Genomic DNA, 26,911 nt, shown 5'->3' on the forward strand with positions numbered 1-26,911 from the left:
TAGGATATAAAGGTAATGGCACAATAGCCCTAGGGAGATTGTCACAAACAATCACTCTCCGCTATCTGTCTTGAAGCACGGCGTCAACGTGTTTTTGTTCAGTCTATCAATGTTTTATTGTGGTCCTTCTGGTATTTCATTCTTGTCCGTCCTGACTAGTCAAACACACACAGCTATTACGTTTTGTTGGAAATTCTGTCGGTCCTGTTTCATGCATTTGCAGCCTGAATCCTAATGTCTGTTAGAATAGATGCTAAGCTGCTTTAGTTATTTCCTGGGCTTTGCTTATTCCGTGAAAAGGAATATAATTTCAGCATAAAGTATAGCTGTGGAAGCAAACCAAAAAAAAGCAAAAAAACACACCCTATACTTTGTGCATTTATTTTGAATGTGCTGTAACTTCACATGGATGCTTTGCTGTCCTGCAGCCTGTGGAAAGTCTGGATGTGTTAAATATGGCCCATTTGGTACAAACACAAAGAATAACAAAATAACAAAAATGGTGCTATGTAAAACAAAATGTGGAGATAACCAATGCAGTCCTTTTTACTGTGCTGTTGAATGAAGTCCTTGTTGTTTACTTTTGTTTTTATTCAAGAAAAGGAAATTCCTTTCTGGCCATTTGCCCAATATTATTTCCAAACGTGAAATTCTCTAAAAACACTTTACTAAACATAAAACTCCAAAAGCAAACAACAAAAAGCCACGTTGTGACAGTTGGTATGTTACATTCATGTGAAATTACAGTATCTGTGCATTTATCAAGGCCTGTTTGAAGTTCAATGTCAGTATATGTCCACCAACTGTTATTTTATTTTATGTTATTTTACTTCATCCAAATGAGGTGGTTTCCTTTTGTTTTCACACTGGATTTTCCACGTGGTTTATTTACGTGCTGTAATGTTTCTTCGGTTGTTTTTTGTGTGGCAGAGGGGTGTCCCGGTCTGTGTAATAGCAACGGAAGATGCACTCTGGACCAGAACGGCTGGCACTGCGTCTGCCAATCCGGGTGGCGCGGAGCAGGGTGTGATGTTGCTATGGAGATGCTGTGCACAGACAGTAAAGACAATGAAGGAGGTAAGCGAAGTCCCAGAAGCAGACCGAGCACAGGGTGAAGGGTATTTAAGACAAGATGCCGACATTTGTCATTTCTGTAGTTTTAGATCCACAGACACACAGCAGAAAGCCACTGCAAACAACATGAGAAATCCCACTCACTCCTCACAAATGCCATTTTTTCGGGGGGGTTGGAATTAGTCACAATTTGTGTATGTGTGTGTCAATATGAACAGCAGCATAGAGAATGTTACTCACCCATGGTATATGTATGTATGTAAACACGGCGGAGAGACTCTGAATTCTTCTCCTAAATTGCAGTGCTATCCTTTCTAAGATGGCTTTTTTCCCTCTTTGGAAAGCAGTGGGTCTTCTAGTCCAGGATATAAACCATGATCAATGAGATCTAAAAACATTTTTTTGAAATTAAGTGTTAAATTTGTCCATGGCACAGTCTTATCTTTCTCTCTCATACTGCAAGGCCCAGATTGTAACGCTGTCGCCCCTGGCCCTAAATCTCATAAATGGACTTGAAGGGACTCAATTTAAAAAGTCCTGGTAATAAATTATATTTAAAAAAAAGTCAGCGATATTACTTTTGGTTGCCCTTCAATGTTATATATATATATATATATATATATATTTACGTGCAGGATAAATATTTGTATTAATGATATATGATATAATTCTAGCTTGTCTTAAAGCATAAACATGCCCCAACATGTGCCCCCCCCATCACTCTGACACAGCACTGCTACTGTGCGTTAGTCCAAATAAATGACAGCTTTGATTTCCTCCTTCACACCAGATGCTCTTATCATTCGTTTTCCAAGAATGTTAGACTTGACATTTTCCCCCACGAACGTCCGTCACATGGCAGGACATGTCTCTGTAGTGTTACCCTTTCATATGCAAATCAGGAATAGCTAAAGAATGGGCTTTAACGCCAGAAAGAAAGTAAAAAACACATCCTTTTGTTCTACAAAGACATGGCAATGCCACGTCGCTGCCGTGTGGGCAATGAGTTAATCAAGTTAGCAATACCGAATAACTTGAAGCTACAGAAAAACAAACATGAAGAAAAGAAAAAAAAAAAGAAAAATGCCTCCAAGTTATGAGAGCGCCAGTTTCATAACAATCTGTCACCTGCTTAGGCAACTCAATGGTAAACTCATGTGAAAAATAACAAACACCGTATCCCTACACCATGAACACTGGAAATGAGATTCCTGCTCTGATTGATGTTAGCGGAGAGGCTTGTAAAAATGCATTTCCAGCTGATTAGTTCAGAGGGTGTCAATCTCACGCAGTTTTATGACCCACAGTCTACATGCCAGATGTACGATTGCTTTTTATAAACTATCAAAGATGAATGACTAAATCTGAGTGTAACGCCACTGGATATTACCTGTGGGAGCAGACATCCCAGTTCAAAACTTTAACTACATGCCTGCCAGTTAAATCCGATGATTGGGGTAATGGACACACGTTCAGCCGCAGTGAAGTACGTGGTCATTGCAGTCACATAAATCATGAACCGTTAGGCGGTGGAAAATGTAAAACAGATGTACAGTCAGTGAAAGCTTTCAACAAAAAGTAGAGATGCATACAAAAATATTCTATGAACCATCAAAGCTATAAAAAGTGAAAGCTAATTGATTATATTTGTGTGTGTGCGCCTGATTGTGTTTGTGAAGAAAACATGTAAAATCCCACTAAATCCCAATAAAAAGCTTTATCAGAGCCAAAATCAACAACTTTGAATGTTATGTGATGCTTTTTTGTTTTCTTTTGCACTTAAATAATTGTAATACACCTTTTTTATCAATACAAATGTACTTGCTTTTATTTATTTATTTGTATCATTGTTATATTTTTGCAAACCTTGTAAGATAAAGATGTCTGATCAATTTAATAATAATTAGAGCCACAAAAAAGAAGAAATCCTGTGCATGTGTTACAAAAATACATAGATTCCCATAGATTCCCCCAACATATTTTCTTAATATATCCTTAGCAGATAACACAAGCATAATGCATCATTTGTAGAGCCACAGATGGCAAGCCCGTTTAAAAGTGCCACATTTTGATTTGCTGCAAAATGTCACAACCAGACATGATCTCACCCGAGTGATGTTTCTGTGCTTGCAGATGGATTAGTTGACTGTATGGACCCTGACTGCTGCTTACAGAGTTCATGCCAGAACCAGCCATATTGCCGTGGATCTCCCGACCCCAATGACATCATAGGACAAAGCCAGCAGCCGCCCCCACAGCAAGCTGCCAAATCCTTTTACGACAGAATCAGTTTTCTCGTCGGCCTCGACAGCAGCCACGTCATACCTGGGGAAAATCCGTTTAACAGAAGGTGAAGATGACACCGCCTCTCAAAGAATGCATGTTCTCTATGTCAATATATCTCCAGAAAAAGATACATGAATACACTATATGGCATTTCTATTATGTACGTATTGACAAATGTATTGGGACACTAGACCAGGAATGTTAGTCAATCCAACAGGTCAGATATATTCCTCCCTGGTTGTTTCTTTTTTGTTCCACCACAATGAAAACTGAATCCATTTTTGGTTAAGGTGGTCGAAATTGCTGCTGTCTGCAGGGCTTTAGCCATTGAGGGTTTGTAGTAAAGCCTACAAACTCATTCAATTGATTGAATGCTAAAGTTGGGTATTTGAATTTCCCCGTTGGCTCTGGGTCTTATTGACAGCTCCAGACCTTTAGGAGAGAGAGGGGGATATTGTCCTTTTCCTTTTTGAAATGCAGATTTTAGGGTCGCGAGAGACATCGATCTTTTCCTTTTCACCTGCTATATTCTATAAGTGGTGTGTCCTTAAATAACCTTCATCCAAATCTGGTCACCTGTCAAATGGTTACGTTATAGCTGTCCCCTGTTATGATAAATTGCAATACATTACATTTTGACTATAGCTATACCTTGACTGGTATTATTTGGGGTATTATTTGCAATAGATGCAGAGGCCAATCTATGTATATATGTCCCTTAGGATTTTCAAAGCATTTTGAAGCACTGGACAGCTGAAACCATACTGACATTAAAAACACCATCTAATTCAATAGAATCAGATGATTGTGAAGACTCTTTTGCTTTCAACTTAGCAGTGGAGTTATTTTTAGAAAAGATCATGTAGATATGGCCACAATAAACGCTACTTCACAGCATTCATCTCTAATGTCCACAGATAGTGCCTCGGTAGGCTAGTAATGAAATGATCCGCGTGGGAGACCGTGTGTAAAGTGTGCTGACATCCTGTTAGTAATGCAATCAGAGCTGATTTTTGTGGTCTCTATTTTGTGCTAGATAAACTGAAAAGGGGTATTTAATAGTGTCATAAGCACTGGGGACAATATATAGGCCTTTTCTTTTTATTTCCAGCGAGACGGGCAGAGTATTAGTTATAATGATTGCAAATTACAACGTACGGGCGTGTTACACCAGGGAAGCAGAGAGACGTCGTTACGCAGTGCAGTGTAAATATAGATGTATACTTCTCTTTATTTAGCCTGTTTAAATCTTCAATTGGCTTGTGTCAAGCTTGGTAAGTTATACTTGGGCATAGAGATCTGATCATATCTCGCAGTCCCATAACCGTCGAGCCACACAAGTGAAAAAATAATCATATCTATTCCAAAGAGCTTTGAAACAATGGGAAAATATTTGCTGTCAAACACTATGATGCTTATTGCTTTCTTATAAGCCCCGGTGACAGTAGAGTAGATAAGAAGTATAAATCTCTAAATGTTTTCCCAGGAGAAAGTACAGAAATCTACTATATTTACTTTTTTTTTTGATATACTTACAAATACAAAAATTATAATGACTTGAAGCACCTTGTTAAAGCATTCTCTTAAATGAGCAAGGAGACGCTAATCAGTCCTTCTCTCTATCGCATTGGTCAGATTCACACAAAAGGGGAGAGAGCACTCACTGTATCAAACAATGGCTTTAGTGAATCATTGGACTAATTTTCTACCTTTATTGTTTTTCACCTTGGGTGGCCCCAAGTTCAGGTTGAGCCGATTTCACGGGCAATAACTGTTTAAGCTGAATAATTCAGCACAAGTTCTGCGAGAGAGAGTAATGGGGGACATTCATGTCCACAGGTGTCCTTACTTTTACAAGAATAACTTTCTTTCTGTATGCTACCTGGTGAGCATGCTTAGGTTTATAACAGCATTCAAAGTTTGCTCAATTCAGTGCAACTCTTAAAGTTAAAAAAAGAAAACAGAAGTCAATTAAGAGCAATTATTCTCAATAAAATAACTGGCACAAAAAAACCTTTTTTTTTTTTTTTAAGAAGTTCACCAGATCAATAAGCTGCTAGCAACCAGAGACGGGCCAGTTGGTCTCCTCTTGTTCATAAGCTTTTTCGTGATCTTTGGGGAAGCACCAGCTGGGCATTTTCCTACTTCAGGCCAAAGAAGCTGATGCAAAACACCCAGAATACAACTCTGATCGCAGGCATGCTTTAGCATCCCATTTCTAGAGAATATTCTACAATTCTGTTATTAAATCTTAAAAATACAGCAACATTTAAAAAGACACAGGTTTTACAGTTCTGTTATACAGAGCGATGGAGCATTTTTGTGCTGATTACACAATATTATTAAACTATCCAAAGCCCCTCCTTCAAAGTGTATTTGCCAGCTTCTTTCTTTGCTGTCAACATACAATTAGCATAGCATACGAACTAAGAACAGTTTAGTGATGAACAAGCAAAACAACAAAAAACAAATCTATTATTACTTTTGGTGGAATTAATAGTGACTTTGATTCCATGTCTGGGGACAGTAATGAGAATGCAACACCGAGGAAAGTGACAGTGTTTTTAGCAACTTTCGCCTTGCAGTGATTAAATCTTAAAGGTAGCTCCCTTGAGGAATTCATGTATTGTCTGTTTTTCAAGCTCATGTTAAAATGCAAAATGGAAGCAATAAGAATGCTTATTTATTTTTAATGTGACAAAAGCATATGTGTAGTTTATTAAGACAGATTGTGATTACAGTTGTAAATGAAGAATGAAGTCGGGCTTTTTTTCTTCAGTACGACCCTGACTTCTGCACACATCACAACCCAGAACACGAGTTACACAATACAAACATTTCTGACACACTTCGAACAAATGAGGGGGCCTGTTGCATTGCTGCCCCTGTCGTCTTTGCCAATGCTTGACTCATTTCCGTGTTTCAGGGTGGGGTGTAAAGGAGACTTCATCCTTGTTAGGCAAAGGATGGAAAGAGGCATAATAGGAGCTAATGATATCTTGAAGTGTCTGAAATGTTCTGTGTACGGCTCATTACATGTCAAATTAACCAAAGGTCTTGGCACTACCATCTCGCATTCTGTATGTGTAGGGTTTCCGATTAGAATGCTACTTTAAATCTCATGCTGAACTTAATAGCCCTAAATTGATATTTATAGTGACATCATATAATGCAGTATATTAATCTTTCTCCAGCCCCTGCCAGAGACAATCGGATGAAAGTTAAAGTAACTATTGTGGCTTTTATTTTATCCCTCCTTCGTTTTGAATGCACATCCCTTATAGCTCTCCAAAAGCACTATCAGCAGCGGGCTGAAACAGATGATTAGTGCTCACATAATGGCTGACTTACTGGCATGTTTCACGAGACCAGGAATGCCCTTTCTTACTTACACTATCCTTTCATTGGGTAAAAGAATGGCCCACATTTACACACAGTAAATTGCACTGCACTGTAGCGTCCCTTTAGAAAAGCCAGATATCAACTTAGAGTGAAAAAGGGTCGCAGTGACAGGCCACTGGTTTATGGTAACAGAAAGCAATGCATAAATTATGAAGGTTTAGCTTATACTCAGTAATTTATGTATGTTTGCCAGGAGGTCGGCTCATGTTGGGCTAGATAGACTCCAAAAGATTAATTGGTTGACTGGCAGTGCAAACATGCAAAGCTTTTAAGTGGACTTATTCCACAGAATGGAAGTCAAATATGAGGGGGTGTTATACTTCTAAGTGTATGAAACTATCATGGCATGAGCTATTTGATTAGCACATTACAAAGCAGTAATGACCTGAAAATAAACCAATAACTAAAAGCAGGTGTCTTATATCTTACAGTGTTAATGCAGATGATTAACAGAGAAACTCCAGGGCTTGCTGTAATTTAACAGCATAAAATGTAGTTAGGCACAGCAGTTGATTAAAAACTTGAAGCACAAACGTTCCTTAACTCCCCTTTAAATCTTTCACTTGCCAGCCCTTACAGGTTTAAAAATTGCTTCACAATTAATTGGAATGCTGAGTTTTCTTAAAGTTATTGCCAAATTTGAGATATAAAAAATGGGAGGGGGGGGGGGGGGGAGGAGAAACAGGTGTAATTTATATTTTCAAGCAATCATTGGTGAAATACTGATCCCAACAACTCTCCAGAGAACATCTTGCATCACATTAAAGGGCAAAATTATTTCAGAGCCACTTAGAGAATATGAATGATGTGTGCTTAAAAGGGGCACGGAGTGGGAAGTGTTACTGTGCTGATTTCATGAATAACAATGCCTTGTGTGTTTTTCAATTGCATTATCTGTAAATCATGCTAGCGCTGGCCTTGAGGGAGAACAGATGTTAATGGTAATGCTTCCTCTGCTTTCCTGTTTATTTATACTGCAGCCTGGTGTCCATCATCAGAGGTCAGGTGCTAACAGCGGACGGGACCCCCCTTATTGGAGTTAACGTCTCATTTGTGCACTATCCAGAACACGGATTCACCATCACACGCCAAGACGGGATGTATGTTTAACGAGCTCTTGACCGATTTATTAAAAGATGCATAAGCAGCCGCTGCCATTTTTCAGTGCATGGTACACTGCAATGCATAACGCTAACCTCTAAGGCCTGTACATCTATAAAGTGTGAGCATACAGCACAGGAATAAAGCCAGAAATCACCTCTGACGTTGAACAGATCGATTGTGGTTAATGTTCGCACGTATGGCAGCAACTGAAATTAAATTATCCCATTCAAAGTGTGCCTTGCTTAATCTTCTAGATAAATATAAATGACAAGCAAGGTATAGTTTGAGTGAAGAACATCCTTAATTTCTGAAATGAATGTTATATTGATTTGTTTGTGTGTTTATGTATTCATCCAATCTTTTACTGCTGTATGTATATTCTGTAGGTAAAATTAAATGGAAAGGCAGAATGGCCTTTGTGACTGATCTTATGCTTGAGAAGCGTAGTAGAAAAATAGTTTGACGACCAGAATTATACAGTGCAAATGTAATGGTACGAGTGGCCGTTTAAAAGTGTGGCCATTTAAAAATGCATTGAATTCTGCTCAGGGTATTCAGATCAGGATCAGTACCAAAATGAATACATTTTTTGGATCACATTAAGCTTTTTTACCTCATTTTCCTGTCGGTAATGTAATCATTGTGTCTAGTAGAAAAGAGCATTTTATTAACCTTAACAACACGTCTTTCACGGAAACGCCAGTAAGGGAATTTGATAAACACTAAGGGGTGCTTATCCTTTTTTACACCTATTGAGCACTCACCGGTCTGAATCAATGGAACTCCAGCATCGAAAAAATAATTAAATACTTCACGTAATCAGTTTACAAGTCAGCGAAAAAATAGTTACGTATCACAACTTCACTCAATAAAGATAATGGGAAGACTTCACGTCTGAGCAAGATGAGCAAAAATAGTAACAGCAGACGTTTCCCAGTGGAGTTGTCACAGCCAGATGTTAAATTAGGTAACCTTTCAGGCAAAAAGGCATGAAAAGTCACGCAACATAATCGTGCTCATCAAATTTCCACATGCTCTCCAGTTAAATAAATAAAAGCAGCACCGTTTCGGATGCCAGACTCAAGCAGTCATTTGGTCCTGTAGTTAGAAGGAGTGATGAGGAAGATGTTTCAAGTCCGCAATGGCATTGGTGCGTTTCCCAGCACGATCAGCGTTTCCGAACAGAAAGCCGCCCCCTGGGTAGTGGAGCTGTACACAACCTACAGTGGGAGTTAAAAGGGCTGTCCTCCAGTCCAAGCTAGTAATCTCTCGCTCGGCCCTCATGATACGAAAATAAAGAAAATGTGTGCTAGATAAACCCTGCTTCTGCTTTTATTAAAAATGGAGAGAGAAAAAGCTACAGTGGAGTATCAGATATTTTTCATGATAGAAGCAGGCAAAGGGTTCAGAAGGACAAATGATTGGCAAATCAATCTGAAAAGAAAACAACCCAGCTCTCTTAGCTGTTGGCAGATCCTATACATGTTCTTTACTTCAAAATCTTTCTTCTCTCGCAGTCATGTTAAGGTTGAATGAGACCCCCCTCCCCCCCAAAAAAAAGATTCAGGCTAAATGTAATGTTTTTTTTATTCCTTTTCTCCCTGCCTGGGACTCTGTCTAGGTTTGACTTGCTAGCCAACGGCGGGGCCTCTTTGACCCTGAGTTTCGAGCGTGCTCCATTCCTGACCCAGTACCGCACGGTCTGGATCCCATGGAATGTGTTCTACGTGATGGACACCCTCGTGATGAAGAAGGAAGAGAATGACATCCCGAGCTGCGACCTGAGTGGATTTGTCCGACCCAGTCCGCTTATCGTGTCGTCACCTTTGTCCACTTTCTTCCGGTCGTCCCCCGAAGAGAGTCCCATCATTCCCGAGACACAGGTATGTACCCCCGACAGTGAAGGTATCTTTAAAGACACTTGGTGTATCCTTTTTTAAACCTGAAAGGATCCATGGAACTAGACCATAGTGATGGTAAAGAAATGAATTTAAGGAAATAATGATAATTCACAGCTGGCAGGAAGCAATTAAAGAGGCAGTGTTAAAACAGGTTCAGACTAAGATAATAATAGAAGAAGAGTGCATTTCTGCTCACAGTCAATCGCAGACACCTGTGGCGATGATATTTTCACTCTATTGCTTAATGTAATATTTTCAAAGAATGTAGCATTAGTGGCAGGTTGATTAGACATTCCTTTGACTGAGCCTCACTATGACTAAAAGCCCAGGTATTGTTCTTCTCCAAAAGATAGCGACTGTAGTTGCTCTCCAGTGTCACCGTTAAGTTTTCTTTCAGGCGGCTCTTCAGGAGAAATGGATTCGAAGCATAAGGTTTATCTTCATTGATCAACAGTGTCGAGTTGAGACTCAGTATGCATCACAGCATACAGACAAATCTTCAGAAATTGTGAAATCAGATGGGTCGATTAACCCTAAGAGGTTATTAGTGACATGCTCAAACCAAACGTAGCCACCCAGAACTTTTTTCAGCTCTTGGGACCCATTTTATATATATACACCAATCAGCCATAACATTATGACCACCTGCCTAATATTGTGTAGGTCCCCCTTTTGCCGCCAAAACAGCCCTGACCCATCGAGGCATGGACTCCACTAGACCTCTGAAGGTGTGCTGTGGTATCTGGCACCAAGACGTTAGCAGCAGATCCTTTAAGGCCTGTAAGTTGCGAGGTGGGGCCTCCATGGATCGGACTTGTTTGTCCAGCACATCCCACAGATGCTCGATGGGATTGAGATCTGGGGAATTTGGAGGCCAAGTCAACACCTTGAACTCGTGATTCATCAGACCAGGCCACCTTCCTCCATTGCTCCGTGGTCCAGTTCTGATGCTCACGTGCCCATTGTAGGCGCTTTCGGCAGTGGACAGGGGTCAGCATGGGCACCCTGACTGGTCTGCGGCTACGCAGCCCCATACGCAACAAACTGCGATGCACTGTGTGTTCTGACACCTTTCTATCAGAACCAGCATTCACTTTTTCAGCAATTTGAGCTACAGTAGCTCGTCTGTTGGATCACCTGTCAGTGGTCATAATGTTATGGCTGATCGGTGTATGTATCATTTATACATTTCTTCTCAGATCCATTGTCATTTTTCTGTCTCTTCTTATTCCAAGCATGAATCTTTCCATGCTGCTATGTGTTGTTTCCAGTTTCTATACCGTTTTGCGTTTAGTGACCAGGTTTCAGAGCCATAAGTGAGCAGTGGTAGTATGCATTGATAAAATACTTTTCTCTTCAGGCAAGATTTCCTTTCAATAGCATGCCGTTTGTTCCAAATGCACTCCATCTCATTCTTCTTTTGATTTCTTCCATAATATGTCCATTTTACTCTCCATCCAAGGTAGACATTTTTTGACTTCTTTGATTATCTTTTGTTCTACTTCAGTGTTCATTCCAGCTCAGTTTTCTTACTTGCATCCAGTCTGCTCTGCAGGTCATCTGCAAATCTTAACTTAACTCAATTAAGCTCCATTTATCTCGATTCCTTTTTCTTCCCATTCCAGTGGTTTGGTTGCATTAGATTAGCCAATGGGTCCAAACGAACTGGACTTTTCATCATTTTTCTTTTAGATGCAAACACACAAAATACCTCAATCATACCCCAGATTTTTTTAAACTAAATAGTTACCATTTAAACCTGCTTACTATCTAACACATCTGACTGCAGAACAATTTACCACTGGTTTTCCCCCTGCTGAAAACGAACGGCACTTCTGCACATCCAATACATCCTAAAAATGCAAGGTATTTCTCAAATATTGTCTCCATCTTGTACGTGTGTAACAGTGTGAACTGAAATTATTCACAAGATGGGTCTCTCTGAAATTGATTAAACACAGCGATCTGAGGCTGTTGTAGTGTGAGGATCAACATTATTTGGAAGGAAAAAATTAAATAAAAATCGAATGCATTGAAATCCAGCACTGTGGGTCCCCTCCGCACCTCAGCCAAACAAATAGTGCAGTTAAGAGATGTCCGATCTGTCTTAAAAGAAGGAAATGTACTTTTCCTACATATAATAGTATAAAATAGTATAAATGCTTTTTAGCTTCGGTTCTGATTTATCTCTGACCTCTAGGCTGCCCCTCTCATCCTGGTCAGCTGCTTCAGTGGTGTTGAATGGGTGCTTTGCTGTTGTGAATATCTGATTGTGTGTCCTTTGAGTTATTTTACGTCTCCCATTGAAATATATGCATTTCTAGCTGCCCACTGCCCCATTGCAAAACACACTGAGTTACGACCTGACTTGCACATTTCTCATGGCGTTCTGAAAGATTTACAATTTGTCTGTATTTTTCTTTAGGAGCTTTGTTGAAGACTTATGTTTTGTGTGTCTGTGAGCTATATCTGTTTGGCGTCCATTTATGAAGTAATAGATATCTCTCCCCTACACCAAAAAACATATTCTGATTGTTTGCTTAATCCAACGCTGTTTATTTATTTTACCTTTAGTTATCAGAATCAATTTGCAAATATTAACTTGGGGTTAATGAGAATGGTGCACTTCTTGTCTATAAATTAGGCATCCTAGACAAAAGAGGTAGTTTAATACTTTATGAAACAGAGGTAAAATAACATCTTCAAAAGTTTTAGCACATCTCTCAAAACTCTTTATCAAAGGCCTCAATACAAAAGGGAGAATAGTAGGACCCAAGCAATGCTAATTTATTTTTGAAGTTGGAAACACATGCACATTTTAGTGACTTTATGTGTTTTCTTTTAAGAACTGTCAGCAGTTTGTTGTCACTGTACAATGTTGGGAGGTGTGTTTGTACATTGTATTTAATAAGTCAAACATTTGAAGGATGCAATTACAAATTCAGTAACACCTAGTAGAGTAAAACATGAAAGGGTGTAGTTCCACAACATAACAGCTTTTATGCAGCTTTTGTCTAGAATGTAACACAAGATAACAGATAGTATGCCAGGCCTGAACATTATTTGCCACTTAAGGTTGGCTGTTGTTGATGTTAAAATATGACTTTCATGTACATCAACTTGAATAGACTTCATAGCTGTGATGTGTAATTCTATTGTTTTGCCACTTAGTGTGTTGTAGTGTCAAGGGGACTAATCACAACTTGTCATATTTGTCATATTTCTTTATTAATCAAAAAATGAATGTGTTATATTCCTCACTTATAAACTTCACTGGTCCCCTGTCTCATTTTCTCATTATGTTTTGCAGCAAATTGTTATTTTCTCATAATAATGTGAGAAAAATAACTATGCATAGCTTCCTACAACTACTTGTGCCTTCTGTAAAAAACAGTACAACAGAATAAAGTCCCTTTCACACCTAGTTCACATACTTAGATGCTTTTCAGAGTTAATTTGAACGAAACCTTTGAAGTTTTGCTTTGGTTGGTTTTAAGTAAAATTCAAGCTCTACTTGTATCATTTGGTTTCTCACTGGAGTCTTTCCACGATAACTTGATCTGCTGATAGTATATTTCCTTATTGGCTACACTGGTGTTAAATGGAAAATATGACCCACATATCCCATTGTTTTCCCAGAGTAATAGAGTATGTCTGTAATGATAATAAGTTATGAATAATAGTAATAATAATAATAATAATAATAATAATAATAATAATAATAGCGATCCAGGGCGCTACCCTACTCACGCTGTTCCTTCTCCTCTCGTTCGCAGGTTCTGCAGGAGGAGACGGCCATCCCAGGCAGCGGCCTCAATCTCTTCTACCTGAGCTCCAGAGCAGCCGGCTACAAGCCCGTCCTCAAAGTCACCATGACCCAAGCTAATATCCCGTTCAACCTCATGAAGGTGCATCTTATGGTTGCTGTGGTTGGCAGGCTATTCCAAAAGTGGTTTCCAGCCTCCCCCAACCTGTCCTACACCTTCATCTGGGACAAGACGGACGCCTATAATCAAAAGGTCTACGGCCTGTCGGAGGCAGTCGGTGAGTTGGGTATATGTTATTCCTAACAGCCACGGACACTCGTTAATGAGGCTTAGAGAAATAGCGTAGGTCACCGGTGGAATCAGGAGACACGTTCCGAAACAGACTGTAAGATAAGTCCAGAGGATATTAAAATCTCAGTGCGAATTCAATATTGCTTTCCTCTCATACAGTAATCTGTTCTCAACAGTTGCAGTGCATCTGCGTGTGTCTCGTTCTTGGGTCTCTTCCAGTCACTGTTACTAATGTAAACCAGCATAAATCACTGTAAATGTGCCGGCAGTCAATGGGAGGTGGGCTGGGTGTTGGATAATGACAGTCTATTATTGTAGTTTGTGTTCTTTGGAGACATTCAATGTGTTGTATGTAACGCAATCATGCTGGGAATTCTCTTGCTAATTGTTCTTGTACCTTAAATTGGACGTTTAATCGGCCATTAACAAAATAAAAAATACAGTTTTGAAGTTGTTATTTTTTTTCCTTTCCCCAGCCTTTGTTTGATTGAATGATGAACTATTTAGTCCAGCGAAGCTATGAAGTGGGATTTTGACACAAATACTTGGCAGTATGATTAAAAGGCAAACTGTGTTCCAGTGAAATGTTTTGAACACAAGACAACAAAAATTCATTATGTTTAGTCTGGGATTTGTTTGAGTGATAATTTAAAAAACATTTGGTTGTTTAGCAGCAAAGTGATTAAGACCTGCAGTGAAATTGTTTTCACATCTCCTTTGGCAATAAATCTGGTCTTTTATATTTTAGATGATAGAAACTGTAATGATCGCCGAGATGCCTTTGGACGCAAGGTTATAGATTCAATTTTCGCCATACCTTCATCTTGCTTTTCCCAATTAAAATATATTGGTAATTCCACCAGACAAATCTATATGTGGTTATTGATTGGGATGGTTCAAGGGTCACCCTACCAATGCAGTCAACTAGGGACGAGTATGAATTGAAAAGAATTAGCAGAGCTCGAACATTTATCAGATTAACAAAGTTGCGGGGGTGGGCAGGGGGTGAACTCCAAGATACTGAATCATTTAAAACAGTTTTCAAGAAGTTGGGGCCTTTCGCCTTAACACATATGAATATTTCTTGTCATTTTAGTGTCTGTGGGCTTTGAATATGAATCCTGCCTGGATCTGATTCTTTGGGAGAAGAGGACTGCAATTTTACAAGGTTACGAACTGGATGCTTCAAATATGGGTGGCTGGACATTAGACAAGCACCATGTCTTGGATGTACAGAACGGTAAGGAGACTGCTTTTAAAAATACACAAAAAAAAAAAAAACATGAGAAATGTATGCACTTAAAGTGGAAAAATACAGCAGCTTATTAGCGCCAGAGAAAAAAAATGTTCCATTATTTCACAATAATTATTGTGTTAATACGAGATGATATTGACTTATTTCGCAATAATGATTGTGTTAATACGAGATATTGTTATTTTGGGTTAATAAGAGATAATATTATTTCAGAGATTCAGATCATTCTATAGGAGGCTACATTACAAAATAAAGCAATCTGATCTCGTATTAACGCAATTTTTTTTTTCTCTGTGGTGCTAATAAGCTTCCGTAGAAAAAGGAGAAAAGCATCCCCCTTCCATTCAAGATAGATAAAATGATCTTTAATACTCTCTAGAAATGCTTAATAAAAATAAAAAAACATATTCCCAGTTGGAAACTTAAACAGGATCATGATGATTAAAAAAAAAAAGTAAAGTGAAGAACAGAGTGGCCAGGAAAGCATGGCCTGAGTGAGCCAGCAAACATTAAAATAAAAATATTACAAAAATGTTAATGCAGCCGGTTTAAACCCCCCCCTCCACCAAATAAAATAAAAAATGTCACGATTTTCAGGGTGAATTGATCCAAGCTTTAAATTATATTAAGGAGTAAGAGTTTGACGGGCAGTGACTTCTCAAAGTGACGTGTGTCTAATTGAATAAACGAAGTTATTAGTTGTAATGACAAGCCGGATGAGCCGGAGAAATTCATTCTTAGCAGAGGAATGTGGACAGTGACAGGTGTTTGCATGGGTGCCCTGAAACGCAGCAATAAATATTCTAATGAAGATGAAATATTGTTCATCATCCCATTTCAAGATAATAGAGGAGAGTTGTGAAGGACCAATCTTTCAAAGTAATGACAGAATAAATCAGGTGCAATAACGCAGCGTGCTGACTTGTAGGTTTCATACGATGGAAATTACAGAACTCAGCTATTTAGGGGAGATGATGGTCTCAGACTTGTCATGGCAGATGAAAGCCAGGCGGAATACATTTAACCCCTCTTACAATCGGGGTTCCTCTGTTGTAAACACACGCTCTATTGTTTGTGGCCTGGAACCAAAGGGACAAAGCTAATAAACATATAATTATACATCTGCTTGTCTGGTTTAATAATCCTCAAGCAGGCTATTATGGCGAAACGCGTCTTTTTCCTTTTTTTCTCTTCATGCTGCTTCAGCCTGACTGACACTAAGCTCCTCTACCTCTCGGGCTTAGTGCCAGTTGTCTTTGGGAGTTTGCGACCCTTTAATCTCAGAACTCACTGAAGCTAGTCAAGCCTGTAGCTCAACAGTTAGACCCCCCCATACCCTTGTACATCACAGCCTCTTAACCCCTTACTGATCCTAAATTCTTTTCATCTCTTCCCAACCCCTTTCGATTGCTAGACCAACTTTCGGTCTCAAAATGGCTACATAAACACACTCGGCTTCCCCCCCTCCATTAAACACAATAACCTCTCCCAGCATTACCTTTCCCTTCGATCACACAATGGCAACATGTGCTATTACTCCATCAACACGAAACGCAATCACGGTCTATTAAATTGCAATCCCTATCGAACATAGTGACGGCAAGTACTGTTTAATGCTACTGCCGCTGCAACGTGAAGCCCAAAATCTCAGTAGTCGATCTCTTCTCTTCGGTACCCCATGGATCAAACCAGTGGGCACTTCTTTTTTGACGTCGCTGCATCCATCACTATTTCAACAAATTAAGGAGCTCTGGTATGACGGCATCACACTATGTGAATTTAAAATTATACAGAACAGAGCTGAGGTTTATTATATATGTAACTATAAACTATAAGCTTTTCATCCAAAGCGACATGCAGGTCACGTAATGTGTCTCACCAGTGTGTTACCTACTATTTCAGCATTATTTTTTAATTCACAGTATTTGATTAGCAGTCACCAATGGGCCACTTTAGAATGTGAATATTAACCTCAACCTCTCTTATTTGTCTATCTTGCCTGACACTTAAAGAAACATTGAATACAACAGATGCACACAGATGAACAATTGTGCATCTAATGCTCGTTCGCTTAATTTTACATACATTTATCATTTTGGTACCATTATAATTAACTATAATATTTTAAAAAATGTTCCTTTTTAGCATTCACTCCATGTCCTTCTTTAAAAAAAAAGATCTACAAATACTGAATCTAAACGGATCTACTATTGTCAACTGTCTGACTGACTGATAGCAGGGAGCTTTGTTTGATTTTTGACATTTTGCGGCTCGGAATAATTTTAATAATAAAAAATAATTAAAAATTACTCAACACAACACATTTATTTTTAAACTGCTATGCCATCTATCAATGCAAGGCGAGTATTGTGTTTCAGTTTTGCTAACATTTGATATTTTAATGATTCTTAAAATAGAATTTTACAATTAATTAATTCTATAAATCTGTGCTATAACGAATTTGTGCAAAGCGGAGTCGTGCAAAGTGGGGAATACTGTATACAGTATATATGAGCAAATAAAAACAGATTATTACACAGATTATGCAGTGCAACATGTAATGGCACCCTAATGTGTCAGGTTGCTGCTGCAGTTATGTCCATCAGGCATATTTTATTATGAATCTGATATTATGAATGTTTCAATAAGAGTCAGCGCACTATGTATAATGGTGCTTGTGTTTTCTGTTGTAGAGAAGGACAAGTTCCTCACTGTGTGTCTCAAGATTGTGTGTAGCCATTATTGTTCATGTGTATTCAAACGATCATTGCATTAATATTGAAAAGGACTTTAACCCCAATGCTTAAAATTCCACTTTGCTGTCATAAGAACATTATTTTACAGTCAAATTATTTTTTCATGCCATGAGCAAGAAGTCAAACATGTAGGTGGAAAAAACAAAAGGGTTGTGTTTCAATTTTAACCAAGCCATCAATAATATTAGTATAAGTATTATTTCAATACTACTGTTATTCCTAAAATTAATGTGAATTCATTAAAAAATCTGTACAGACAGATTTTTAGACTTATGTGATTAAAAGTAGAAGTTTGTGTACAAAGCAACAAACAAAAATTCTAGAAGCTAAATAAAAATTCATCAGTACTCCGATGTTTCTCTGGATACACTAATCTTGAAATGGTGGAAAATGCACCCATGCTTTATTTTGAATGTATTTTTCATCCCTTCCTGCTGTACCATATCCTCCATGTGTTGCATGTGTGTAATTAATGCATCAACCAATTGATGTGCAAATATAAAAGTAGTGCTGGTATATTCAGTTTTAGATGCCTGGCTTAGGTTAATCTCTTTTGAATATCGAGCTACTTCCGGTTTGCACGTGCTCACACTTACATCTGATTTCTCCTGTACATTATGTTATATATATATTTTTTTGTTATTTTTTGTCAACATGGGAGACAGGAGGAAAAACAGGATATTAGCTTTCACCTCAGTGTGCAATGTCTGTCACCGACTTAATCAACTTATTACAGGAATTCTCCCACCTGAAAAATCAATTTGTTGCACCTGCAGATAATCTAAGTGCTTTCAACATCGTGGACAGTTATTTCTGGCTTGCATTTGCTCTCCTGTCAAAAACAAGAAGCCTGTGTACCACTCAGTCAGGCGTAGTTGCTGGAACCCTAAAGACACCTTATGTTTCATTCATCTGAAGGTGTGCTATGGTTTATGATTAAGAATACACTGCAAACACAATACCAAAAGGTTAATGAATGTTTTTTTGTTTTGTTTTTTTCTCGATTCATAATTCTTTACTTGGAGAAAAGCGTACTTGTTTGATTAATCTCGCTCTCATTCTTGTATCAAAGAGGCACGATAAGAATTTGACCAGAATCAAGTTTTAACTTCATACAGGCAATCTGAAGATGAAAGGAATCGGACTGAATGATAGGAGTCAAAGGGAGCGGAATGTATATTTTTGTATCACGATCAATACCAAAACATACATCCCACATGCTGTAATTTGCGATCCGCGAGGAGCTCCCGGGTGCAGTGAAGTAGAAAGGAGGGCCAGTTAATGGAGTGGTTTAACCATTCCTGTGCTTTCGGGAGACTCTATTCTCTGGTGCTTTGAGATGTGAAGGTTTCATCCCGCGCTCACTCAGAAAGATGACATTGTTTCTCCGTGACTTCCAGTCGACTTCAGATTGCCTCTCAACATTCCTCATCTGCAGCCCCATTGCCATCCTGCACTGCAGCTCGCCTGACAAGATAAGGTAAACTGCAGCTCAATTTGTGCACGGGGCGCAGCTGTCATCAACTCGCATCCCCTGCTGCTACAAATTGTCTGGTGTTGGCAAGAGATTGTATACGCAACGCTGACAAAATTGTAATCTTTAAGACAACATCCTCCGCACATCCAAACAAGATCCTCGTTGCCGGACGCCTGTGTGTGTAATCCAGTTGGCCGGCCTCCTGTTTCCCCCGGTCACCCCCAGCCCTACACTTTCCCCGGGAACTCATTTTGACACAGCCGAAGTGTGAAAGTTTGTCCTGTGGAGCGGGAAAAATGGTCACGGCAGCGGCGTGGTATTCTTTTCAAAAACCCAGATAGCCGAGTCTCGGAAGCCCTGTAAGATCTCATCCACCTGTTATTAGCTGCTACCCAGTAGGCTTCTGGTGTCTCCGCACAAACTCACCTCAGTAACGCCTGCCTGTGTTTGCTTTATTGTTCTGAGAAGCTTCCTCACGCCGTGGCCCCCCCAGGTCTCATTTAATCGTAGGCCATTCTGTTTTGTTTCGCTTCATCTCTGTACAGCGACGCTGCACGTAATCAGCAGCAACAACAAAAACAGCAGGTGTAGCTTAACACGTGTATTAACCTAACATCTGACAACTGCAGAAAGTGTCGATTCTTTGTTTTGGTTTGGTGGATTGTGGCTTCATGTGATGGCTTCGTAGAGCAACGACGACTCCTCTCAAGGTTACTATAGCCACATGAGCCATTCTTCGTTGAAGGATATCTCTTGCTGTTAGAGATGTACCCTCAAATAGCTTGGTAGCATTGTGATGTGTGTGCCAGTGTAGCTAAATGCCAGTCTATTGGCTTCAGAAGCTGCAGGTGGGGTGTAGATTTTATATAGATCCCACTGAAAGATTAAACAAAATATTTACACATGAAAATTATATTATCATCTTGATTGTTTAGTAGGTAATTTTCTCCTAATCATCACTGAAGGTGATACAGAATACATGTTCACGTTAAATCTTTCAAAAGATTTTTCAAAAGAAATTTCAGTTGATTTGTTTTATTTTGGGGGGGAAGATGAAAAAAACTGTATTTTGGAAGATTAGCAGAGAGATTTTGCATATGCCAGATTATACATTAAAACAAAGAGGCGGTAATGCGGAGCTTTGGGGTAATTTTGCGGGTGTGCAAAAAGCAGATATAGTTAAGACACAGTATTATTCCATTCTTCAATATCATACGTAGCCTTCATGAAATTAACTGCCAGGGACAACCAACCTTTATGGCTTTTTTCATTTTCCAAATCCATTTTTTATTCCGATTTTATTATTTTCTTATCTGCATTTCGGTCAGATTTGCGTGGCGTGTTCTGTCTGTGTGTTTGGAAAGAGAGGCAGCATGGACTTCCCGTCTTTCCTAACTCTCTTTGTTAAACAAACAGCAATACCTGACCAGTGGAGTCCTTCATCTTGCTGCGTTTTTTGTGTTTTTCATTATCAACTACACGATCACAGCATTCCTTGTGGTCTCAGCATTTTTTTAAATGCACAACTGTTTGTTATTGTGCATACCTAATCCATTCCAGCCAAGGGGCAAAGTGCCAGTTTTACCAAATAATGGAGTGTTTTTGCAAAGATCTGTGCTGCAGGGGAGAAGTTAAAACTATCCAATTTATTTTGCCTGGGTCAAATTCAAAGATAGGACCCCCAAGGTAAGACACTGATGCATTAGACTGCACAACCCACAAGCACACAGCCCCTCTCTCACCCCCACCGCCCAATCCACCACTCCTTCAAGTTTTTTCTTGTTAAGCCACGGGAATAAGAAAAGGCTCCTTTCAGCAAAAGGCTGCTGGGAAGCTGTAAATGATCCGTAAATGAAATTGAATTGAACTCAGTTGTGCAGTAACTGTAGACTCCCAAGTCCCAACTTATTTAAATTCCACACTTGTCCACTTGATCAGCTTCTGATCTTTCAAAAATCCAAGCGTCTTTGAATGAAGTGATGAGAAAGTACTTCTGGTAAATTGGGAATGTGATCCCCCCCATTTGATATAAAAGCGATATACATATATATTTTAAAGTCGAAATACTTTATACGCCACTTCTTCACACTCAAGTTAACCATATTTAATTTCCTTCTACCGGTCGTCATTCACCATCGCCTGTCAGAGAGTGCGGGAGCGTACCAACTCAAACGTAATGTCCGTCTGATATAGAGGGGCAGTCAAGTCAAATAGTAAGTCAAGGTCATGTGTTTCTTTGGCACACTGGGAGCCATTTTGATTGTCTCAGAGACCAATTTGTCTTTGTTAATGCAATCTCATATCACATCGCATTTATAATAGTATTGTTTTTTTTTGGTTTAATCGTCTTTACAGTTAGCGTCGTCTTTTGAGTCAGCCTTCGATCAATTAATCAATGAAGCGAGTTAAGTAGAAAAGAACAAACGTCCGTGTGTGTGTGTGGTTTACACTATATTGAGATTTATTAGGACATACGGGTATGTAGAGCCAGTCTTAGCTAGCCATTCATACAGCCTGGCTTGATGGAGTCATTGATCTATGTAGTAATGAGGACAGAGCTTGCGTTCACTTGAGCCCAAATTCTAACACGTTGCTGAATATGAATAATTTAACACTCACAGCATGTAATCGTCCTTTGAAGTTCTTCTTTGAAGCCAAAAAAACAAGTTATATTTGCACAGTACTTTAATGTTTATCTATAATGACTGGAGCTCTTAGGGCACTCAAGTTAGGAGCAGCATTAAGCATGGTTTGGTCTGCCGAAGGATTATCTTGTATTTGTCTTTTGGTTTATTAGCATTGCAAGACAATTATAGCTGGGAAAATAAGTTGTGTTGGCAAGACAACAGAAGCAGTCAGCACATAAGCAATTACATAAGTGTTGATTAAATCTGTACTTTTTACCTTCATTTATGAGTTTGTGTTTGGACACGCTGACTCGCTGGTTTTAATAGAGAGGCGGACTATCACAGCCCCCCAATATGCAGCATCTTTGGCATAAAATAATCTGAACAGCACCCTCAGATTATCAGTATAATAATGTAATATTTATTTGTTTTTCTTTTGCAAGCAGAGCCAGCCTGGTTTACATTTTCTATGAATTTACTGAAATCTCAATACATGGAATAGATTTTATGGATCTTGTTCCACAGAAATAACAGCCTCCGTGGCAGTAGTTAAACAGATTGTCATCTCCTATTTATATACACTACTATATCAAAACCTTTTTGAAGTGAGCTTAATTTAAATTCATGCCAACATGTTTTTTTGTTTGGTTATTGTGTTTGTTTTAATAAAATTGACCCTATCATTGATTCCTGGTTAATTTTGTTCCTGTCGCTGTTACTAAATAATTGCAATTTCAGTAATAGTAGATATCTGTAGCTGTTTCTCTGTGTATGTGCCTGTGTTTGTTGATGAAACCAAACAAAATAATTTCAGTATTGATTTATTCAATTATGTTAACATTGTATAAAGTTGTTCTCTAGCATCACAGTTATTGTAATGTCACAAATTGTTTAAAATGGCCGGTAAATCATTTTCATTAGGAAAACATAAAGCTGTAATTAAAACAGAATATATTTTGGCATTTTTGAATCTGCTAACACAAATATCAAAGACTATAAATGTAAAAAAACAAAAAACAAAATAAACATTAGCACTTCTGAAAATCGAATATCATGTTAGTTTGTAAATGACACATACACACATTTAACAAAAGCCCCCAAAATGTTAATATTATGTTATGTAGTGTTAGCTTGACGGATACCACAAGTCTGCTCCATGAAGCATATGAATTTGTTTAAAAAAACATTAACATGATGTTATTATAGTCATCTGAACTCAATTCCTTATGTTCACCAGATACCTGCCTTGTTCCCAGAAAATGAAATGTAAATTTAAAACAGATTTATTTTTCTCGTTTTCTTCCAGTGAAGTTTTTATTTCTCCTTCTCTCCCCTGCTTATAGTGTTTTGCAGGGCATAGCAGAATTGGTCACTTAATGGGCACACAACATTACAACATCGACCTCATGGAGTATGTCTAAACAATTTACATCCAAAAGACAAACTACATCCTCAACCGAAAACCCTTTGCATAATCTTCCCCAGGCTTGATATTAAACCTGGCTTTCCTAAATAAGAGCCTCCTTTCCTGAAGGTGACCGTAATGTTTCTTAACAGTTGCTTGTTTCGACAATTTGGATTCCCATTGGGCGAACTCACCTTCAATAAAGCAGAGCAGGCACGAACGAAAGCGCACACAATGAAATTCTGGGGACAGTATCAACGCTGATAATCTGTCCGAAGAGCAATGCATCAGACGGCACAGAATAGTTAAAAGAAACAATTACCAATTTGGCTTGAAGCAGGACTACCTTTACACTTCCTGCAGGTGCTCCGCGGTGAGGCACTGTCTGTGACCGTTAGTGATGTGTTCTAATTCACGTCTCCGAGGGCTAGCTTTGTCTACTACCGTTGGGCCTTGAGTGCTATTTTAACTAATTCCAGTGAAGGGAGACTGGACTGTGATAGATAATAAAAGATAAGCAGTGCTCTTCACCACGGATTTATTGATGGATTTATTTTTGCTTTGTTATTCTCTACTTTATCTGCTAGGTTAGGTGATATTTCATGGGTACTTACTGAGGTTAATTTGAACAAAACCTTTTAAGTTATATATATATATATATGTATATGTGTGTGTGTGTGTGTGTGTGTGTAGAAGTATTTTTATTTAGTCCTATTTATAGTCTTCATTGCCTCTTTTTTTATTAATGAAAATATTAATTAATGTAGTGGAAAATATTTTTTTAAGATTGCTTTATTACATTTACTCTCAAAAGTAGCACATATATTGTCATTTTTCATTACTGTACATTTCAGTTAACACGCACACTATTTTTACAACATCTGGTTCAACCTGGTTTTATTATTACAAGGTCAAATAATTATGCATTTTATTCACATTACTATTGTGAATACTGTTAATAATAATAATAATAATAATAATACATTCATAATAATGATTATTATTATTAATAATAAATGTAGTTATGTATTATTAATATTAATAATAATGATAATGTGAAATAATTGTGAATAGTATTAATAATAATAATAATAATTATTATTATTATTATTATTAATAATAATAATAATAATAGTATTCAAAATAATAATGTTTATTATTATTATTATTGTTATTATTCATAAATGACATTTTTTATGTATTATAATTATTATTATTAAAAATCTGCTTGGTCTCGTCTCAAGAAATGAAATATCCAATTAAATTATATAGTGTGTGTGTGTGTGTGTGTTTAGATATGTTTAATTTAATTATCTAAAATATAATATTCAGTTTGCCCATTAGCAGCATTACATAGCAGTATATTCAATATAAATGCTTCAATATAGATGATTTTGGCACTTTTAATAATTGTAATAAATTGCTGTGATCTGTATACTCTTTCACTGGGTTATTAAACCGTAACACCACTGTAGAGTTACTGTACGATGCCTATTCATTCTAGAATGATTGATTTACACAGTAGAAAAAAAAACTGTGAAAACTAAACAATGTAATAATAATAATAATAATAATCATAATAATAAATATATACACCCATAAAAAGTAAATTTGTCATTAGATCTGTGGGCTGGATGACTTTGATATCCGTACAGAATTTATACAGAGTCCAAACTCCTGACATTCTTCAAAGGCTACTTTTTCAACATTTCAAAATGTGTTTAGGCTGCAGCCTCCCTAGAGAAGTGGCTGCTGACCCTCACACACCTGGGTCATGTTCAAGAAAACACGTGGGCTTCATCACTGTCTGAGGGGCCTGCTGGACTAGAAATCTGTGCTTTTCATCAATATTACAACTTTTCTCCCATTAAACTACTTGTTCAGTATGCTCTATATATATATATATATATATATTCAAACATTGAAATAAAATGCATAATTGATTTGCCTTGTAATAAGCTCTCAACAAGAGGTTCCTGTGCATTGCTAAACTACACAGGAGAACAATAAAAGCTACAGCAGACATGGTGTCACTATATTAAACATAATTTTACAATAGAAAATGTAGTTCTTGTGAAGCTTTTCATTTAGTACACAAGTTCGCTTTCAAGGTACACTGCTTCGACAGGGAGATCAATAACCCAGTGTTATTAAAGTGACTAATTATGTAAGTTGCCATAGCATTAAATTAATCTGAGAAACTGAACTTTTCTTTGATCAAATTTGTATTAGTTCAAAATGAACCATGAAAGCCACATTAATTATGTGAAATGTTGAAGTCCTTGTGGCAAATTTCCATTTGCATCTCTGACAGAAGAAATAGAAAAAAAAAGATTAATTTATGAAACCCCCACAAACGAGTCTGAGTCGTCATTTGTTTTTGGATTCACAGGGATCCTATACAAAGGAAACGGGGAGAACCAGTTCATCTCCCAGCAGCCTCCAATCATCAGCACCATTATGGGCAATGGTCGTCGCCGCAGCATCTCCTGTCCCAGTTGTAACGGTCAGGCTGATGGGAATAAGTTACTGGCCCCAGTCGCTCTGGCTTGTGGGATCGATGGCAGCTTGTACGTTGGCGACTTCAACTACGTCCGACGCATATTTCCTTCAGGCAATGTCACCAGTGTAATGGAGCTGAGGTAAGTTGTTCATTTGCTTACATCTTTGGATAGACTTGAATAATCTTCTCTCTTTCTGCTTCCTAAAAATGCTTAATGTTTAATGGAGAACGTTCATGTATGGATTCAGGAAAATCTGTTGCATGCATTCTTTTTATCTTGAGCAGCTGTGTATGCACCCTGAAAGGACACTCGGTCACTAAGCATGCACTACCCAACATGACTTTTACTGCCTCAACACCAAGTAGGGTTTGTGCCACGCAAAAAACAAGCCAGCACAAGGTGGAGGTGCTCACAGGAGGGGGGAACTATACTTCAAGGAGATGAAAGGATTATAAGAAAAGGCAGAATAGGAAAAAAAAAATTGTCCTGTACTAAAAAGACTCCCTTATTCACATTCATACCTTGCTCGAAGTTCCTCTTATTCTTATATAAGAAAAACAATGTAAGTTGGTCGGTTAGTAGTCATACAGTCAGGCACACGTTTGCACAGTCCCCAGCCTTTCTATTATGTTAAATAACCACATTATAAATACATCTGTTTTGTGGGCCTCCCATAACAGATGCAGAAAATCTGAAAACCAAGCAGAGTTCCGACCTTGAATGTTAATGCTCAAGAAAGCTTTCAGCATCCATGTACAGATTTCATATAGATTAGGTGCAGTGCTCTTATGTCAGGATGTTTTTTTGTTTTTTTGTTTTCCTCCAACTTTTATGAATTACACTATTTAAATTGTTGGTCATTACCAGCATTTCCCTGAGCTATCATTAATTTGTGCCTCTTATTGTTCACCGCTGGAGGAATTCGAAGACATCCTACTACGAGTCGTAACAGTTCATTTAGTTGTTAAACTGAAATATGTCCTTTATTCACTTGTCTTCCATCCGCACCAGCAGACACTAATGCGTCTCAGCCTTGCTTAATTTAATTCTCAGTTTTTAGGG

The 26,911-nt window shown here is 38.2% G+C and overlaps 1 protein-coding gene across 9 annotated transcripts in view; it reads left to right on the top strand.

Moving 5' to 3' along the window:
• The window catches only part of LOC136764272 (teneurin-3), a 267,776-nt gene that overhangs the window by 222,067 nt on the left and 18,798 nt on the right, over positions 1–26,911 (top strand). For all 9 annotated transcript variants that reach the window (XM_066718152.1, XM_066718154.1, XM_066718155.1 and 6 more), the window contains 7 exons: positions 931–1,077; positions 3,208–3,424; positions 7,743–7,862; positions 9,488–9,749; positions 13,544–13,811; positions 14,922–15,065; positions 25,738–25,987. In XM_066718152.1, coding sequence (XP_066574249.1) covers positions 931–1,077; positions 3,208–3,424; positions 7,743–7,862; positions 9,488–9,749; positions 13,544–13,811; positions 14,922–15,065; positions 25,738–25,987 — 1,408 coding nt within the window. The remainder of the gene's footprint in view (positions 1–930; positions 1,078–3,207; positions 3,425–7,742; positions 7,863–9,487; positions 9,750–13,543; positions 13,812–14,921; positions 15,066–25,737; positions 25,988–26,911) is intronic.

Source organism: Amia ocellicauda, chromosome 12, assembly GCF_036373705.1.
Source record: "Amia ocellicauda isolate fAmiCal2 chromosome 12, fAmiCal2.hap1, whole genome shotgun sequence".
Classification (NCBI taxonomy): domain Eukaryota; kingdom Metazoa; phylum Chordata; class Actinopteri; order Amiiformes; family Amiidae; genus Amia; species Amia ocellicauda.